The following is a 19,131-nucleotide window of genomic DNA, read 5'->3' on the forward strand; positions in this document are numbered from 1 at the left end:
AAAAATCTTCAAAATTAGTATATTTACGCGCTAATATAGATAAAAAATAATTAGCAAATTAACAAATATCTCATAAAGTTCTTGTTTATTCATATGCCAAGAGCTTGGGCTTTCATTAATCAATACTCCCTCCGTTCCAGTATTTCCACTATAAATACGATTCTTTTTATTTTGGGTGTTCCACTATAAGTGATATTATTTTATTTTTGGGTAAAAGTTTTATTCTTTAAATACTTTTTTATTTTTTCACCTAGACATAAAATATATACTTTTTTAATTTTAGTGTCCAAAAAAAGGTCTCACTCATAATGGGACGGGGAATAACAATAAAATAGAAATTCTAATAAATCCAATCTCAAAATCTAATGCAAGCAAGCAAAAAACATCAATTTGCCACCGAATTTCGATTTAATTTGAGTTAATAATAACCGACCTTTCTTTTTAAATTTTTGGGAAAAAAGAATTTATAGTGTGCAGGTTGGGTCCCACCTCCTCTCTCCTGCACTTTTTATCACTATTTTTAAGTATTATTTTATATGAACTTTTTGTCAGAATTCACAAAATTCAGTTGCTCACCACTCTCATCTCCTGCTCTACTTCGGATACAGAATCTCTCTTCTCCAAAAAAGCTCCATCTTTTTCTGTTACTTAGGGTTTTAATCAGCTGATCACGCCTGCTCAACTCGCCGTATCTACCATTTTCTTCTTACTTTTCTTCCTATACCAATCTGCCTTTATCGCTGAGTTAGGTAAGATTTCTTTTTTTCTTTTTCTTTGTCATCTTTGGCGGTGGGGTTTTGAGAAATTAGGTAAATCTGTGGAAATTCAGTATATGAATTCCTATTTCGTTGAGTTCTCCACTGCAATTTTTTTTTTTTTTAAATTATCAATTACTAGCGTTCGATGTTGATTTAGTCGTGATTCTTCATGAATGCGGAATCTGGAGATGCGATTCCCAGCTTTTGCTTATCTGTTGAATTGAAGTGGATAATTTCTCAGTTGTCAATTTTTTAAAAAAAAAATTAGGGATTTAGTTCTGAAACTTGTTTCCCAGCATGTTGGAGAGTTGGGGAGTTTTTCCTCTCTTTGAAGTCTTGAGTGGTTATTAGCATCTCCAAGTTTTATGGTGACGTATTGCAAGTGATACGTGTCAGTAATAAATTTGTTCTTGCAAATTTCCGCCAACAGTGTTGTATTATTCCGTGTCGTGAAAGAAGTTTTTCCATCTTGTTTTGGAATTGCTATTGTTTGCTTCGATTTTTTTTGTTTTGTTTTGTTTTCATATAGCATTTTGGGTGCAGATTGTGCACCCAAATCAACATCCACTGATTAGCTGATATTATTTGATGATAGTTTATCTTGTTTGTTTTTGGCTGTCTCTTGTTGCAGAGAATAAAGTGTTTTTGTAGAGACGAATTTGTAGAAAAGCCTCTTCAAAATAGCGTCCTCGTTCTGCTCGATTGATTATACATTTGGGGCAAAGTGTGAGGATTAAGAAGTTGATTTGTCTCAGTATGGGTTATCTTTGTGATTTCTGTGGGGAGCAAAGATCTATTGTGTACTGTCGGTCAGATTCGGCTAGTTTATGTTTGTCCTGTGACCGCAATGTCCATTCCGCTAACGCCCTTTCGAAACGACACTCAAGAACACTTCTTTGTGAAAGATGCAATTCTCAGCCAGCTTCTGTTAGATGTATGGAGGAGAGAGTATCTCTTTGCCACAATTGTGATTGGATGGGGCATTCCAGCTCAAACACGAGTACTGCGCATAAAAAGCAACACGTTAACTGTTACTCCGGATGCCCCTCAGCTGCAGAGCTTTCTCATATTTGGTCGTTTCTCTTAGATAGTCCTTCAGTTGGGGGTTCCGCCTGCGAACAGGGGATGGATTCAATGAGCATTTCAGATAACAAGCTAAGAGATTTCCAGGGTACTCAAGAAAAGAACAGTTGCAAAGGTGTATCCTTTGCCACAGAAGCCAGCAACCTGAGTAATGTGGATATGGATAAAGAAGCAGTTTGGATGGAGTCGTCAACACTGCTTTATTCCAAGATGCAGAATGCGGGTATGTTGGCTGGATCTACCCGCTCTGCCATGCGCAAGGTAGCTATTTTGCCCCAACGAATTCGTTTGGGAGTTTCGGAATTTACTTTATTATCACCTGCCTGCATTCCATCAATTTTCTATATTATCTTTCTGTGTGTGTGTTTTTAAATATTATGGCAGCATGCTTCTTCATCTTATATATTAGTGAACTTATTTAAAATTATCTTTTCTAGGGCAGAAGTATAGTAACATATGAATAATGAAATGTATAGTCCTTGTTTGAAAATGTTTGACCTTTGAAAATAACGAGTCAGTTCATCATGGAGCTTTTACATCTGGACAGAATTCGTTTTCTTCTCTTTTGGAGAGTTGAAAGGAAGAACAGTCCTGTGTCCACTGAACTCATTCTTTTTTGTCTTGTAGTGATAGCTCTTTATTCAGTTCATAACTTAATTACCTTTCAAGAAGATGAACATACATATAGATGGTAACACTTATCTTACCTGAAGAAGCAAAAAAAGAGAGTGAATGCAATACCAACCAAGAATTGCTACTCACATGCAATTTGGAGGACTCAAAATAGAAGTAAATAATATTGAGGTCCCTTAACCATAGAACTTATTTCAGGCTTTCAGCCTAGATAACATTTGAACTAGCTTCAGGTTGAAACTAGAAGTGGAGATATTTAGTGACATGAAATAAAAATGTGTAGACAGAAAGTAATGGTACTGTTGCATTTCAACTATTTACTGGTTCTATACTTTTTCTTTCTGTTTTACTCCATTACATTGACGCTGACTAGTCTTAGCCTTTCTTGTGCAGGTATATGTACCTTGCGAAAAAGGGATTGCCGAATGCGAGGATAATGATTTCTATGATAATTTTAATGTGGATGAAATTGACCTAGGTATTGAGAACTATGACGAACTTTTTGGTGCTGCCCTGGGTAATCCTGACCGGCTTTTTGATAATGAAGACATTGATGGATTATTTGGGCCACACGACATGTCCGGTTCTGATTGTCAGGGTGCTTACCTCGCTGAGGTAGTTTCTTGTTGCTTCTCTTATATATTAATATTACTGTGGTGCAAGTTATCTGGAAAAATCAGTTTCTCGTTTTCTTATTCTTCAACTTAGATCCTATCTTCATAATGCGTGTTGAGGCAAAACTTGTAGAACAAACGAACCAACTTTAGTAAGGATACTAAGGAAGCTAAACTAAAGTTGACATTTTGTTGCAATAAAAATTTGAACTGTATCCTGGACCCTTATGGAAGTTCAAGACGATCAATGTTATTGTCATAGCCGGATGAGAAGTTCTGTTGGATCCATGCTCTGTGTAAAACCAGTTGCACTGATGCTATCAGATAGATATGTACCAATCTTTCTTCCTTCCTCACATCAAACCATCTCCAGTCAGCAGCACTATCTTCAGCCCCATTTTCCTTTTCTGTTGCATTTCCATTTTAAGACTTCCTCCCTAGCCTCTTTCTTGGTGCAGGCTAATAAAACATTCAAGCTAGAAATAGCGATTTTTCCACAAATCATACTCTGCAGTTTTAATGTACAGATATTAACATATATATAAGGGAATATAATAAGGTTCATTGAAGGTAATATTTGCTAAATTTCGTTGGCTTCTATATTGGTGTTCTTGTCGTATGCAATGGACTCTGTAATTTAGAAGTTTTGGTGCTTAAATAAATCTTTGGACAATGTTAGGAGAGTTTAAAGGGCATACTTGTTATGGAAATACTTAAATTTTGATACTTATTAGGGATCGCCAGTTGGAGGAATGACGATGCGACCAGCATGCAGCAATGCAGCATCTGCAGATTCAGTTGTTAGCTGCAAGACTGAACCTAACATATGTTTTATGAGGCAAGCACAGTCGGTTGTCTCATTCTCCGGCATCACCGGAGAGAGTAGTGGTGTTGACTACCAAGATTGTGGCGCATCGCAAATGTTAAACATGGGAGAGCCACCATGGGGCCCTGAAAGTGCGATGCCCCCCTCTTCCAGCAGGAGCGATGCTGTCATGCGTTACAAGGAGAAGAAGAAGACACGAAAGTAAGGATCAATCTTCAAACATTTTCTTGGTCTTATTATTCTCTCATTACTCTTAACTTTGGTATGATTTCACAGATTCGAGAAAAAAGTGAGGTATGCAACTCGCAAGGCCAGAGCAGATGTAAGGAGGCGCGTGAAGGGACGCTTTATCAAGGCCGGTGATGCTTATGACTACGATCCGTTGGGCAAAAGCAGAAGCTGCTGAGTATACATCTTCAATTCTAAGGAAATGAGCACTACTACATTTACAAGCACGATCCCACCACCCTTGCAGTGACAAATGCTCTTAAAATCGTGTTGCAGGGGCTGAACTCGTTCCTACGAATAAACCCGGGCGGAGAGAGACCTCCCCATCGCGAAGAAACGAGGACATCTTTCTACAAGAAAATGGTACTAGGTAAGAATATACTCCCATGGAGGAAGCAGCAGCTTTGCTTAATTTGGTATATGCTACTATTTTGTTAGCTATATTATACACTCTCTTTTTTGGCCTTGTTTGATTGGTGTAGACAACATGTATAGCATAAAAAGTCACACCTTAGCAAGAATATGATTTTTCTATCTTGCATCAAACTGTATTTAATGTAAGTAGAGGCTTAATTTAATTATGGATTGTGTGTGTTTGTTCATATCTTGGCAGATTAGATCTTATCTTGTCCCATGCTTGGATTTCTTGGTCAGAGCCATGCATCACTAGAGTTGTCAACTGGGCTGGGCCAGCCCGGCCCGGCCCAGGCCCGGTTGAGCCCGTAAGGAGTTAGGCCCAGCCCAGCCCAAGCCCACATTTGAAATGGGCCGGTCCTGGGCCGGGCTTTTTATAAAATATCGAACCCAGCCCGATTCAGGACCACATGTCTAGTGGGCTTGGGCCTCAAATGGGCCGGGCCTCACATGGGCTTATGCTGGGTCGAGTATGATGGGCTTATACTGGGTTGTACTTCGAATGACGGAATGAGCTTCAGTTGGGTACGAATGAGTTTTCAATTTTAGATTGTTTTAAATTTGTAATTATTATCTTTAAATTATTTTGAGCTTATTTATATATTTGACAAATGGTCCTTGGGCTTTAAATAGGTTTAATATTTTATTGGGTTTAATATTTTAGTATTGCTAAATTGTGTAGGGAATTGAATATTGAATAAGAGGAATAAATATATAAATAATATTTAACCTAAATTATTGGGCTTGGACCGGTCCTGGGCTGGGCCTGGTCCTGGTCCTGGGCCGGGCTTGGGCTGGGCTTCTAACGATCCTGGTCCTGGGCCGGGCTTGGGTTTGATAAATAGCCCAAATGGAGCCCATTTCAAAGGGCTGGCCCGGCCCAACTAACCCATTCGATCAAGTGGGCTGGTCCTGGGCCGGCCCATACCGGGCTTGGGCCGGTTCGGGCTGGGCCGGCCCGGCCCAGTTGACAACATGCAGCATCACCCACATGAACTTCACGTGCTGCGTCGAAAGCGACAAATTTAACGGTTATACTGAAAGCGTGCTTTAGAATAGCGGCTACGGATTTCCCTCGTCATAAAAAAAAATCGAAAAAAGAAAAAGAAAAAGGGTACAAAAATGTGCAGTAAGTACCAACTCATAGGTGAGGGCTACTGTTGTCCAAATCGATCCTGTCTTTGCTGCTGCAAGAAAAAAATTGTTGGTTTCAAAAATGATTTCAGATGTGTTAAATACAAATATTTGAGATATCACAACGTGTTTAAAGATTGGTTTTTTACATGAACATGTTTGAAGATTGAATTTTTTTATATGAACATGTTTAAAGATTGGACTTTTTTACATGAACGTGTTTAAGATTGATTTTTTACATGAACATGTTTGAAGGTTAGGTTTTTTTTTTTTTTTGACAAGAACGTGTTTAAAGATTGGATTTTTTTTACATAAATATGTTTAAAGATTGGTTTTTTACATGAACATGTTTGAAGATTGGTTTTACACATGAATATGTTCGAAGTTTTGTTTTTTTGTTTTTTCTTTTACAAGAACGTGTTTAAAGGTTGAATTTTTTTTTATATGAACATGTTTAAAGATTGATTTTTTTCTTTTTTTACAAGAACGTGTTTAAAGAGAGGATTTTTTTTTACATGAGCATGTTTAAAGATTAGATTTTTAACATGAACACGTTTAAAGATTGGATTTTTACATGCGTGTTTTATGTCGGTGGAGATGTTTGAAACAACAAGAATAACTAATTCTGTAGCAGAAGGCTAACAAATAGTAAAACGTCACATGGGAGAGAGAGAGAGAGGCAATAATTGTAGTTGGCTTTATGCGAACTAAAGAGTTAAAACTCTTTCAACTTTGATCATGCAAATTGATAAGGTAAAACAGTTTATAATTATTGCAGAGACCTCATCCACTAAAAAAATACCCAAAAAACTTCCATTATTGGCGAAGCTTTTAAGAGACGTGAAAGTCAAGTGAGGTCAGCAGATAATTTATATTTTAAAAGTGCCAAAAAAATATTTAAAAAAAATACAAAAAAACGAGGCTATATAATCTCCTCTTCCCGACAATCTTGACTTGCGGTAAGAGAAGCCTAATCTTTTTGCTCTACCTGTAAACCATCTTCTTTTTTCCTCCAAATAGCAGCTTTTTTTGGAGGTGGGTTTTCCATTCCACTTGTATTTTAGGGATCTAATTTCATGTGCTTATATTCCATTTCAACCTCTTTTCTCCCTTTTATCAGATCATTATATGCTTTTATGTGATGTTCTTGTTTTGATTTCGAATCCCTTTTGTGTTTTAAATCAGGAGAGAATCATCATCTCCTCGTTTAGGGTTTTGGAAAATGAAGGTTTTGTTTTGTTATCTTTGTATGGATTTGAGCACATCTTCTTTGCATAAGTTCTGTTTCACCTTTTCTTTGGTCCCTTTCTCAAATAACTTGGTTTATCGCATCGGATTCCATCTTATATTTATGTGATTTTGATAGATAAAGATCCCCTCTTGATGTGCAATTTTGGAGAAGTAATTTCCCTTTGTTTATTTGCAGTAAGAAGCAATTTGCCTTGGTAGAATTGGTTGATTCAACTACTTCACTGTAAGTTTATTCTTGAAATAGAGAGCTACAAAGATTTAATTTAATGAATGTATGAGTTAGTGTTAGTGTTTGTTGATAGCATGATTAAAGTAGAAAAGGGTTTTAGTGAAGTATTTGTTGTGGTATTCTTGAACCCTAGAGCTACAAATTGCTTTAATGATTGTATGTGTTAGTTTTTTTTTTTATTAGGGAATGTATGTGTTAGTTGATAGCATCATTAAAGTTGAAGAGGTTTTTTTTTTTAGGCAAAGTAGAAGAGGGTTTTAGTGAAGTATTTGTTGTGGTATTCTTGAACCCTAGAGCTACAAATTGCTTTAATGATTGTATGTGTTAGTTTTTTTTTTTTTTGATTAGGGAATGTATGTGTTAGTTGATAGCATCATTAAAGTAGAAGAGGTTTTTTTTTTAGGCAAAGTAGAAGAGGGTTTTAGTGAAGTATTTGTTGTGGTTTCTTTCCATTAGGTTAAAAAAATGGCGATTTCATCGTATCCAATCGGAGCTGATGCCGGAGTTCTGTGCATAATTCTGGCCAACACGGCGATATCCATATCCATCGTGAAGGAGATTGTTCGTTCGATACTGCACGTGATGGGCATTCGGATTGCCTCGTGGGAGGAGCTCTCTGCAGACCCATCGGCCTCAGGTGAGTACCGTAAAGGTCTCCCTGAATCGTACATGGAGGAGTTCCGGAGCCAGATTCCTGCGATGAGGTTCGACTCACTGTCTATGCACGAGCACGACTACCCGGGCCAGGAGTGCTCCATCTGCCTCTCTGAGTTCGAACCAAATGCAGCGGTTAACCACCTCACCTGCGGCCATGTCTTCCACAACTTGTGTTTGGAGAAGTGGTTGAACTACTGGAACACCACGTGCCCCCTCTGTCGTAACTCCATGATGCCGCAAGATGTGGAAGACGACGACACCTGCCCCATGATGTGAGTATGTCTCAAAGAAGGAAATGAAATCTAAAAATCTATGCCAATGGTTGTACAGCCTAGCCTATCTTTTAGCTGCCACGCTTTGCGTCCTCTTGAAGTGACGGGTAGTGTTCGTGTTGTATATAATATATACACATATATATATATTGTACACGGCGTTGTTTCAAGTTTGAGCCTTTCCTTTCAATGGTGTTTAACTATGCCTTTTGGTTCTTGAACTGATATGAATATGATCTGTACATTGACTCTGAGAGAGAGAGAGAGGTGAATCTATAGATACTTGAAAGAGTGTGATGTGATTGTATGAAACAGATTGGAATGCAAAAAGAAGAGCAAGAAGCAATATGGGTGTTTGTGTATCAAGAGTGTCTTGATGTCATGCAGGTAGATAAGTTGATGGCGACGCCTTTCCTGCTAGGCCGGAGAGCTTCGTGTTTCTGTGGTACCTGCACCTGAAGGAGCCAGCGTGTGTCGTTGGGGAGCAGAGGCAGTTGTGTCTCTTGCCACTTGCTGGCTTCCTCAGCCCAAGTGGAGAGCTCGGAGCTGAGGATGACAACGATGATGATGATGATGATGAGCTGGAGTAAGCTTTCATGGTGCTCGTCACACTTATCTTGCGTTTCACGTACTCTGCAACGCTACTCTTCGATTCTCCCGTCATTCTTGCCCTGCAACCACAATCATCCATCATCACTCTCAGATCATAGATAAGTAAAAACTCTAAGTGTGTGTGTGTGTGTGTGTGTGTTCTTAGCTGAACTAAGATTGTTTCATATACAAGTGTGTGATTCATGTTAGCTTTCCCTTTCCTTGCAAACATTTATCAGAATGCAACATGAAAACCATAAACAAGTGTGGGAAGAAGTTATATGCCATACAAATTATTGCAGATGTAGATTGTATCAAAACATTGGATCTCATTGAAATTCAATACCAACATTTTCAAAGAATAAATAATAATACAAATTTGAAGTCCTTTGTTCTTGATTGCTCCTTTCTGTTATTTCCCCCCATTTTTTTCTCTTTTTTGAGGTGATAGCAAATCCTCATCTTCACACCACAAAAGCCTCCCTCCCTTGCTATTATTAGGGGATAATGATTACTATTTTTCATCAACCAAAACCATGGAAACAAGATAATATATAAACACCATATTCAACACCACACCTGCAAGCATGAATCTAGCATTTATTCACACCATTCCTGCAGTCTCTTGTGAGATCATTGAACGTCTCAATCCTCTTCTTCCCCCTCCAGACCACGTAATCATCGACACGTTCCCTCATGTAGCCATCAAACTCGAGGGCGCTGCCGTTGTTGAGCTTCCTCATTTCATAGTCCCAACTACTGTCACCATCCCACAGATCTCTATGATCCTCAAGAAGCTGAATTGAATACCTCTCCTTCAACGGATCAAAGAACGACGTGTCTGCCTCGTTCGTAGCAATGTAAACCCTCCTCCCATCTTCCACACCCCTTCCTCTCAAAGTTGCCATCACAGATTGTGGTGAGGTATCATTATCCAGATTAGGCCACAACTCCTTGTTCTTGGCCTTCTCCCCTCTCTCAACACGAACACCATCGTAATCCCAACTCATCCTCGATATAATGGCAGCAGCCACGTTCCACAGATGCCTCGAGATCTCAAGCTTATTCCATGGTCGCTGGATCACAGCATCCGCCTCACCTTCACACACTCGGAACCAGAAATTGTCCGGCTCAACGCCCCCAAACTTCCTCATGATCAAACTGTCATTCACCTCAGCTAGCTTCATCGGTGTAACCCTAAAATCCTCCACGAGATGGAGCTTCAACCCGTCCCTCTCGCTCCACTTTCTCCACTCCGGCCAGAATTCAGCTTGATCAACCACCGAGGATGTGACCTTCAATTGCTCAAAATCAAAGTAGGATCGGAAATCCCTCCCCTCCTCGTCCACGCCAGACGAGGTGTGGACCTTCGACAAGCATATGCTCGTGTCCAAAACCAGAGTCCGGTTTAAAAACTCCGCCTCGCCTAACATACACGTGAAGCCCCACAGATAGAGGCCCATGTCCTTGCACCTCTCACCACCACCTGCATATATCAAATACTTGCCACGGCTAAACGGCTCCTCAAACAGCTCATCGCCATTCACAATCTCTCCAACATCAACGGCCTTCTCGACCACCTCCGCCTTCCCCTCCGCATTGCCGCCGGAGTGATAATCCCCAATTCCGACCACGCTCAACGCGCAGTTCTCAGACCTCGAAACCCTAAAACTCCGATAATCCTTATCGATTCCACCCTCCTTCCGCTTGAACCACCCCATCATGTGGCAATCACTGCCGTTATCCCCATCCACCGGCTTCCCAAACCGGTAGAAATCCACATCCTTCAACTCGTCAAAGGCCGCACTCATCAACAACTGGAAAACCTCCAGATCGCCGCAATTGATCGGCTCATCCACGCCGCAACCTGCCTTGGCAACCTTCCGATCGGTCGAATTAGACTCCGGCGAGAGTAGAGCCGTGATCTCTGAGACAGGTTGGAGAAAGGCGTCGCCGGCATCGTAGGTGGCGGCGATTATGGTGTAAATTAACACCGCGGTTACGAAGAAACCCAAACAGTGGCCGAGATTTTCAGGGCGCAAACTCCCGCTCCTAAACCAATGACGGCGCGATCGCAACATTTTTCTTTCTTTTTCACTGAAAATTAGAGAGAGATTTGGGAATTGTTGAAGATGAAGCAGAGCTCAACATACAGAGAGTCTGTATTTATAGGTATGAAAATGGCGCGAGTTAAAATCAACGGTTAGATGCTTTAAATTTTAAATTACTTGTATTTAATTGTCTATAATTATTAATTTGTTTAAATTAAAAGAAATAGCTTACCTACAATTTGACTTGTACACAACTTTCATTCAATTGTTTCCACTATATACACTATTATCATTTAATTTACTTTTGATCAAACTTTGATAATACAATCCTAAAAATAGTTCCCCTATAAAGGAATTTAAACTTTGACAAACCTCTCATACCTTTCAAATTTAATTTGTGTTCACATGCTTGAATTAAACTTGCATTAATGTTAATAACTACACTCACGTGATGACCTAGATCCCACAAGTGTATCGAAAGTTGGATCTCACCCGAATCACTTCATCTATCCTTCTGAAAACAAGTTTAGTTTTAAATTTCGATTCGAACAGAAGAAAATACATCATGCTAATGTTCCTTGAACGGTTCACATCTCAGGGTCATGCATCGATGCGCACATTGAACTATACATGTGTTGAGAGCCCTCACAACCTAGATACAATGATGCAATTATCAAGGGCACACTTTATCACTGAGCTAGTAGTTCGTTGTGCGAGTATCCCACAATCGGATCCACTTTGTCAAAAGTAAGATAAACTTCATCCCTCTCTTTCCTCATCTCGCCTCCATATCCCCGATTGGGAGACATTAGTGACGTGATAAAGAGGATCCCATTAACTTGTTCCAACATATGAATTTGTTCAAAGTTTATGTGTAAAATCAAACTATCTTCAAAATTGGTGTATTTAGACACCAATAACCCCTTAATTCAATAAACGCTAACTATGGAGTAATGGATTTTAATTATAGAGTATCAAAACTAATTATGTATAATAAAACTTTAATTAATACTTAATTATTATTAATTAAGTGTTGTATATATTCACACCCAATTTTTTGTCATTAGTCCATAGATATATTTTTTTTTTTGGACAAATTAGTCACTAGATAAATGCACCAAAATGAACACTGATTTCCATCAAGTTAAAGTTAACAACACTGAGGAACTTGTGAGAGCTAAGGCTAACACAAGCTAACACAAAAGATTAGCAATCAAGATTCCCTTTTTTTTTCATTTCTTTTTCTACTACCCAAAAACAAATATTTTGAAAAAGTGAACTCGAAACTAAGACCTTTAATCTTCGGCATTAACCAACGCACGCGCACCAATAGCCCCATTTTTTATATCTTCAAAGTTGAAACAAACTAGCATGTGTTCTTACCATCTCTGCAGTCTTTAGTGAGATCATTAAACGTCTCAATCTTCTTCTTCCCCTGCATAAACACTTCATTATCAACAATCTGCCTCATGTAGCCATCAAACTCGAGGGCGCTGCCATTGTTCATCCTCGTCGTTTCGTAGAACCAATCGCTGTTCTCACCCCACAGATCTCTGTGTTCGTCAAGAAACTGAATCGAATACCTCTCCTTCAAAGGATCAAAAAACGACTTGTCTGCCTCGTCTGTAGCAATGTAAACCTTCCTCCCATCTCCCACTCCCCTGCCTCTCAAAGCTGCCATCACAGATTCCGGTGAGGTATCATGATCAAGATTAGGCCACAGTTGCTTGTTCTTGGCCTTCTCCCCTCTCTCAACGCGAACGCCATCATAATCCCACCCCATTCTTGATGCAATCCCAGATGCCACATCCATCAACTCCCTCGACTTGTGAACCTTATGCCACGGCCGTTTGATCACGCCATCCGCCTCACCTTCACACACCCGAAACCAGAAGTTATCCGGCTCAACGCCCCCAAACTTCCTCATGATCAAGCTGTCACTCGCCTCAGCTAGCTTCATCGGTGTGACCCTGAAATCCTCCACGAGATGGAGCTTCAATCCGGCCTTTTCGCTCCATTTGCTCCACTCCGGCCAGAAACGAGCTTGATCAACCACGGAGGAGGCATCCTTCAAGTGCTCGAGATCAAAGTAGAATCTGAAATCCTTCCCCTCCTCGTCCACGCCAGACGAGGAGTGGATCTTCGACAAGCATATGCTCGTGTCGAGAACCAGAGTCCGGTTGAGAAACTCCGCCTCGCCTAACATACACATGAAGCTCCACATGTAGTGGCTCATGCTCTTGCACCTCTCACCACCACCTGCATAAACCAAGTACTTCCCATGGCTGAAAGATTCCTCCGACTCCACAGTTTTCTCAAGATTATCCATGGCGATTGATGGAATTTTCCCCTTCCCTTTCCTCTTCCTCGCATTTCCACCGGAATGATACTCCCCAATCCCAACCACACCCAATGTGCAGTTCCCAAACCTCAAAACCCTAAAACTCCGATAATCCTTGTTAAATCCAGTCGCCTTCCCCTCTTTCGGTCTAAATCGCCACGCCATGTGGCAGGAGCTCCCGTTATCCCCTTCCACCGGCTTCCCGAACCGGTAGAAATGCACATCCTTGAACCTGTCAATGGCGGCGCGCATCATCAAATGGAAAACCTCGAGATCGCGGCAATTGATCGGCTCGTCGGCGCGGCAGCCGCGGCTTTCGGAGAATTCCGTGAACCCTGCCTCCGCCACCGCGGATTCGACGTCGCTGGTGTCGATGAACCCCGCCGGATCGGTCGAATCCGCCTCCGGCGAGAGGAAATCCGCGATCTCCGAGACGGGATGGAGGAAGGCGTCGTCGGAATTGTAGGTCGCGGCGATTATGGTGAAAATCACGACCGCGGTTACGAAGACACTGAAACAGAGGCTTGCGATCATGACTAGCGAATTCTGGCCGACATTTTCGGGGCGCTTAAACGGAGAGCGGCGCAACATGTTTCCCTTGAGCTCAATTTCATTCAAACTTAGAGAGAGATTTTGGAGCTCCACCATTGAAGATGAAGCAGGGCTCTAGAGACAGAATCTGTATTTATGGATCAGCTGTGTGTGTGTGTGAGAGAGAGAGAGAAAGTGGCGCGAGTCAAAATCTGAAGATTGCCTATAAATTACTATCAATAGTCGATAACAGAAAAAACTTTATTTGCTTCAAACTAAACAGAGTCGATAACAGAAAAACTTTATTCCACAGCAATAGCAGAAGCTCAATTCTAAAGGAAGTCGACAACACAAAATGCCAAAAGGAGACTAAATTGAGTGCTTAAATATAAACTATAAACTAGACTGTAAATCAGTCCTCCCTGATCTTCCTCCAATCCAAGTCCTTGTTCTCCTCCTTCTCCTTCCCCACTCCATTCTCCTCATCTACTCCAATAACTTGTTCCTGTCCTCCTCCTTCTCCTCTCCATTCTCCTCATCCACTCCAACAACTTGTTCCTGTCCTCCTCCTTCTCCTCATCTTTACTATAGCATCTGTAATCATGAATTTGACATAAGTAATCAATACAAAGCTTTTGTTACCAATCATTAAGAGAAATAACCTAGAAAGGAGAATCATACCCATCCTCCATTGGTTTAGAATGTCGCAGTAGAAATCTGTCTTCAACATATGGCATGATCGTCATCACTTTTCGATAATCATATATATCTAGCTCCTCCAACTTCTCTTCTTTCAAATCATAAACGACTAATTGACTGAAACGTTCACTTAGTTGTTTTTCAAGAAACAAAAATCGATCTTCATTGAACAGCAGCGGCCTCACAATATCACAAAGGTTAACATTATACAAAGGAACCCATGAGCCTTCTTTCCTTACTAAAAGTTCAAAAGTGGTAGAAAATCCAAAACAATCAGGTCCAAGTGGTGGAAAATTCTCATGGAAAAAAACACCCAACATATCATTAACTTTGATAAGATCATACTTGAAACTCAATTCATCGTCATCGTCAATATTATTCACTGGTAACTCGAAAGAGGAGAAACATTCATCTGTAAAATCAAATGATCTAATAGTATATTCATCTGTTGACCAATAACAAACTCCATTAATATAAATACCATTCATGTGTGTATCCCATCCATATCTAAGCTCGCTGCATAAATCAACATGACTATTAATCTCCTTCCATGAACCCCTTTTAAGTGAAAATACCTCAGCTTTAGCCACAACATCATAATCCGAATAATAATCCATGTCACGGCAGTAATTATGAGAAAATAGGCTTACAACTTTATAGTCATCCGATATACGGTCGTATCCGAATCCGCTACTATGGAAAGTTGTCATATTTGGAGGGTTAAGCATCTTGGGTGGATCAAGAGATTTGAAAGTTTTGGTGGTTGGATTACAAATTATAATCCTACCTTTCAAATTGTCAAAATAAAATAATCCACCACAACTACTACCATGGATACGAGAATTTTTAGAGAATGGAAGCACTATATTTTCACAGTTAGACCAATCTTGCCCAAAAAATAAAGATAAATAATGCCTATCGCCACCATCGGCATGATAGCGTTTCAAAACAAAACCATCCATTCTGCAAAAGGGTTAATGATAACCTCTCGTCTCTGACGAACTATCTTTGGGTGGAGAAGCTTTGTCGATTTCTTAGCTTTGAGGAAAGAAGACGCGATAGGATTGGCTTTTGATTTGAAAAACGGTTAATCGATTTGGGAAGAAGCTACGGTTTTATAAATCTCAACAATAGGGATATACCGAAACCGACATGGAATTGACTTTATACTTTGCCTTCTTTTCAATCTACTCCCTCCGTCCACTAATTCATGATCTAAGTAGCAAAAAAGTGTATTTTTATTAGTTGAGTGGAGAAAGAGACCATTGTTTATTAGTTGAGTGGGGAAAAAATGTATTGTTTTGGGACCCACCAATTAAATATAAATAAAAACTTACTAAAAATGGATAGGCCTTGAGTTGGTGGACGTCCCAAAAAGGAAAGAAGGCCTTGAATTAATGGACGGAGGGAGTATATCTTTTCCTGTTCTAATTAGCGATTTAATAAATTTAATTTAGAAAATAGTTAAATAAAATAAGATTCCAATAATTAACTAATTAAAGAAACTAAGTAATTAATAAAACTTATTTAAATTAATCTATCTATATATGAAACACCAGTTTTTAACGGAAACTTTTTACCGTCTGATTTTTATTATGTTTAGTTACGTTTTGTTGAGTGATTAAAGGTTTATACTAAATATTCAGAAAATCAAAGTTTAAGCCCCAAACCGTGTATATGCAATGCGTATGTGTGTGCGCGCATAGATAGTATATATATAGCTGGATTTGGATTTGCAGTGGGGATTATCTTCATAAATAAAATTTATACGTTTTTATTTTGGTATGATCCGTATTTGGTTGAGTTTATAGGTTATATATAAGTGTTTTAATCAAGCTTATAGTTGTTTAGGATTATATAATTAAGCTCATTAAACTCTCTTGATTACAGCTATTTTAAAAATGAATCATTAATTACTTCCAAACTTAGTTTTTAAGTAAGGATAAATATGTTGGTTTAGAGAAAGGTAAGGCATCGTTTTTTTTTTTTAAAAAAAGAAGATGTTTGAGTGTTTGGATATTTGAGTGATATGAAACGAATATAAGAAAATTGTAATTATGATCTGCAACAGAAGCTTTAATTTTCTGCTTGTGATATAGAAACTTATGAGGCTTTAAATATGTTGGTTTACTATATTGTTTCTCTGTCTCCAAAACAGGATCTGTTTAATTACAAAAATGACATATCAGAGATAAATTAATTAACATATATTGATTTGTATTGAAATTGACTGGGAATTAATCTATACTTTCTTGAATAGGTGTTGGTGTTTTGTTAAATTGTAGGAGGAATTTCAGAAAGTGCTTATTCATCCACTTGGAAGAGAATCGACAAGAAAGAGATAAGCTTCAACGGTGAGTTTGTTGGCAGCCGTGGTTATGTAAACACTGTAGATAAGCATATATCTAGGTAGTTGATATGGAGAATAGGTTAAGTAATCATAAATATTTGTGAAATTTATAGGTTAAGCAAAATGACATATATAATGTGATTCGACTCACAAGTCTCAACTCTCAAATCACCACCAACAGCGGCCGCAGTTTCTTTGCTTAATTTGATTTTCACTTGTCGCATTTGTAATCACTCTTGACTAATTTCCTGCTCCTTGTGTGCTCCCACTTCCAATAACTTTGATGTATTTTTGAATCGCTGCATGTTTTGATAATTAACAACCAAAAAGCAATTTTCACCTTACAAGAAAAATGCCTGTGAATTTAGTGAAGAATGCTATTGTGTTTAATTAACTTCATTATGTTCAAACAGCTGGAGTTTATGGTTCTTCAACAATCTTACTCAAAGTTGTTGCCATTGCTGAGGTAAACTAAGTCTGTATCCATTTGATAAATTTCTATTCTAAGTCTGAAGTTTTTCATCATGCCTGCAAGCTGCTTGAAGAAAGTCCTGAACCAGATTTGGTTTCTTGGTCCTCGCTGATATCCGGGTATACCCAGAATGGCCTTGGGGAGAAGGCCCTTTTGGCCTTTCGCGAGATGCAGGCCTTGGGCGTTAAGGGGAACGGGTTCACCTTCCCCAGCACGCTCAAGGCATGTGCAAACACCAGTAATTTTGTGCTCGGGAAGCAAGTCCATGGAATTGTAGTGGTAGCTCGGTTTGAGTCAGATGTTTTTGTGGCAAATACTCTAGTGCTTACGTATGCAAAATGTGGTTGCTTTTTAGACTCCAGGAGGTTGTTTGAGGACATCCCTGAGCGAAACGTGGTTTCTTGGAATGCTTTGTTGACATGTTATACTCAAAGCGATCTTTTTGGGAAAGCGATGGGATTGTTTCAGGAAATGATTGTGGGTGGAGTATAGTTTGTCAACTATATTGAATGCTGCCGCAGGTCTAGGAGATATTGGTCAAGGCAAGAAGATTCATGGCTATTTGATAAAGCTTGGGTATGAGGGTGATCCATTCTCATTGAATGCACTAGTAGACATGTATGCAAAAGGAGGAGATCTTGGAGGTGCAATAAATGTTTTCATGAATGTGCCGGAACCTGATATTGTTTCTTGGAATGCTCTTATTGCTGGTTGTGTATCTCACGAACGTCACATCAGTATGGTTGAATTCCTTACATTTCATCATGTCGAGTGCTCTTAAAGCTTGTGCAGCATTAGGTGTCAAAGAAGCTTCATGCCAAATTGTTAAAGATGGAGACGATGAAAGATCCCTTTGTGAATGTTGGCCTCATTGACATGTACAGCAAGTGTCGTTTGATGAAGAGTGATGTAACTGTGTATCATTTGATGCCAGAAAAGGAATTGGTCGCAACAAATGCGTTGATGTCGGGACTCTCACAGAATGGGGAGTTGAGGGAAGCTCTCACCCTGTTTCAGGAGATGCATAAGCAATGTATGGAATTTAACCATACTGATACTTTCATTACAAACAGCCTTATTGACTCGTATGGAAAGTGTAGCCAGGTTCACGATGCTGCTAGAGTTTTTGAAGAATGCCCAAATGTGGATCTACCGTCTTATACATCATTAATGACGACATATGCTCAACGCAGACAAGGCGAAGAAGCCTTGAAGCTCTACTTGAAGCTACTAGAAATGAATATCAAGCCGGATTCGTTTGTTTGCAGTTCTCTTCTTAATGCTTGTTGTAGCTTTTGGACTCATATATAGCTACCCCATGTGGAGCTCCTATTAGGGTGAAGAAGAACCTCCGAATCTGTTTGGACTGCCATACGTCGTTCAAGTACATCTCTAAGATAGTGTCGAGAGTGATCATCGTTAGAGACATCAACCGTTACCACCACTTCAGGGACGGGTCTTGTTGTACTGCTTTTTATGAAACATGGTTTATTTAATTATTTCACTTTTGTACTGCTTGTTATGCAAATAACCCATTGTTTCTGAAGTAACATGATTTGTACAATCAAACAAGTTGGGATTATTTTCATACATGCCTGTAGATGGTCTGTTTCATTCTGGGGTGTGAAAGTGCATGTCGCGTGAATAGCTCATGTCACATCTTCCATGTCTAAAATGCAATGATTTATGGAATTGGTTTGAAAATATATGATTGGTATACACATATTCAAGATGGTTTCATCTCCATCATTGAATACCTCACCAGTTTCCATCTCAGGTAAGAGCAGTTTGCTTCATGATTTGTATTTTCCCTGTTTCACAAACTGTTAGAGTATTTTCATACTCTATTTAATTATCATTGAGTAGACAATAAGTGTATAAAGATTTCATGATCTGGATTGAACTGTTTCTTTGAGAGTTGCTTCAAGAGTTCTACAGTCTGTTCCTTGTTGGGTTGCTTCTTCGGTCTCATGTTTCTGGCAGCCTCTTTCCCTGCG

General features: G+C 39.4%; 5 protein-coding genes and 1 pseudogene across 18 annotated transcripts; 3 read left to right on the forward strand and 3 right to left on the reverse strand.

Moving 5' to 3' along the window:
* Nucleotides 1–530: 530 nt before the first annotated feature.
* Nucleotides 531–4,808, forward strand: LOC131012741 (zinc finger protein CONSTANS-LIKE 9-like). Of its 5 annotated transcripts, XR_009097427.1 has the most exons (7): nt 531–749; nt 1,390–2,102; nt 2,868–3,089; nt 3,823–4,115; nt 4,191–4,320; nt 4,419–4,512; nt 4,756–4,797. XR_009097427.1 is itself a non-coding variant. In XM_057940742.1 (6 exons), the coding sequence occupies exons 2-5, from the start codon at nt 1,515–1,517 to the stop codon at nt 4,318–4,320; spliced, it is 1,233 nt and encodes a 410-aa protein (XP_057796725.1). In that variant the 5' UTR covers nt 531–749; nt 1,390–1,514; the 3' UTR covers nt 4,419–4,744. The 5 variants fall into 5 exon arrangements, 2 of the variants coding, with proteins under 2 accessions (XP_057796725.1, XP_057796724.1); XR_009097426.1 differs by having other exon boundaries at nt 4,191–4,512; nt 4,756–4,808; XR_009097428.1 differs by having other exon boundaries at nt 4,191–4,512; nt 4,761–4,790.
* A 744-nt stretch (nt 4,809–5,552) lies between these two features.
* LOC131012762 (probable E3 ubiquitin-protein ligase XERICO) lies at nt 5,553–9,077 on the forward strand. Of its 10 annotated transcripts, none has more exons than XM_057940778.1 (4): nt 5,553–5,703; nt 7,117–7,164; nt 7,627–8,099; nt 8,415–9,077. In XM_057940778.1, the coding sequence occupies exons 3-4, from the start codon at nt 7,636–7,638 to the stop codon at nt 8,488–8,490; spliced, it is 540 nt and encodes a 179-aa protein (XP_057796761.1). In that variant the 5' UTR covers nt 5,553–5,703; nt 7,117–7,164; nt 7,627–7,635; the 3' UTR covers nt 8,491–9,077. The 10 variants fall into 10 exon arrangements, with proteins under 10 accessions (XP_057796761.1, XP_057796764.1, XP_057796763.1 ...); XM_057940780.1 differs by lacking the exon at nt 5,553–5,703 and adding an exon at nt 6,562–6,649; XM_057940783.1 differs by lacking the exon at nt 5,553–5,703 and adding an exon at nt 6,562–6,649 and having other exon boundaries at nt 8,487–9,077.
* LOC131012735 (uncharacterized) lies at nt 7,625–11,310 on the reverse strand. The gene is made up of 2 exons (XM_057940733.1): nt 9,270–11,310; nt 7,625–8,770 (listed from the first exon to the last, which is right to left on the reverse strand). The coding sequence occupies exon 1, from the start codon at nt 10,769–10,771 to the stop codon at nt 9,284–9,286; it is 1,488 nt and encodes a 495-aa protein (XP_057796716.1). The 5' UTR covers nt 10,772–11,310; the 3' UTR covers nt 7,625–8,770; nt 9,270–9,283.
* A 544-nt stretch (nt 11,311–11,854) lies between these two features.
* LOC131012729 (uncharacterized) lies at nt 11,855–13,870 on the reverse strand. The gene has a single exon (XM_057940725.1). It carries the CDS (start codon nt 13,728–13,730, stop codon nt 12,108–12,110), a length of 1,623 nt encoding a protein of 540 aa, XP_057796708.1. The 5' UTR covers nt 13,731–13,870; the 3' UTR covers nt 11,855–12,107.
* Nucleotides 13,871–13,898: 28 nt separating this feature from the next.
* LOC131012749 (F-box/kelch-repeat protein At3g23880-like) lies at nt 13,899–15,449 on the reverse strand. Its single transcript, XM_057940752.1, has 2 exons — nt 14,295–15,449; nt 13,899–14,207 (listed from the first exon to the last, which is right to left on the reverse strand). The coding sequence occupies exons 1-2, from the start codon at nt 15,272–15,274 to the stop codon at nt 14,096–14,098; spliced, it is 1,092 nt and encodes a 363-aa protein (XP_057796735.1). The 5' UTR covers nt 15,275–15,449; the 3' UTR covers nt 13,899–14,095.
* A 545-nt stretch (nt 15,450–15,994) lies between these two features.
* LOC131007875 (pentatricopeptide repeat-containing protein At2g13600-like) lies at nt 15,995–18,748 on the forward strand (annotated as a pseudogene).
* Nucleotides 18,749–19,131: the final 383 nt, after the last annotated feature.

The sequence above is a fragment of the Salvia miltiorrhiza genome, chromosome 2 (genome assembly GCF_028751815.1).
Source record: "Salvia miltiorrhiza cultivar Shanhuang (shh) chromosome 2, IMPLAD_Smil_shh, whole genome shotgun sequence".
Taxonomy (NCBI): Eukaryota; Viridiplantae; Streptophyta; class Magnoliopsida; order Lamiales; family Lamiaceae; genus Salvia; species Salvia miltiorrhiza.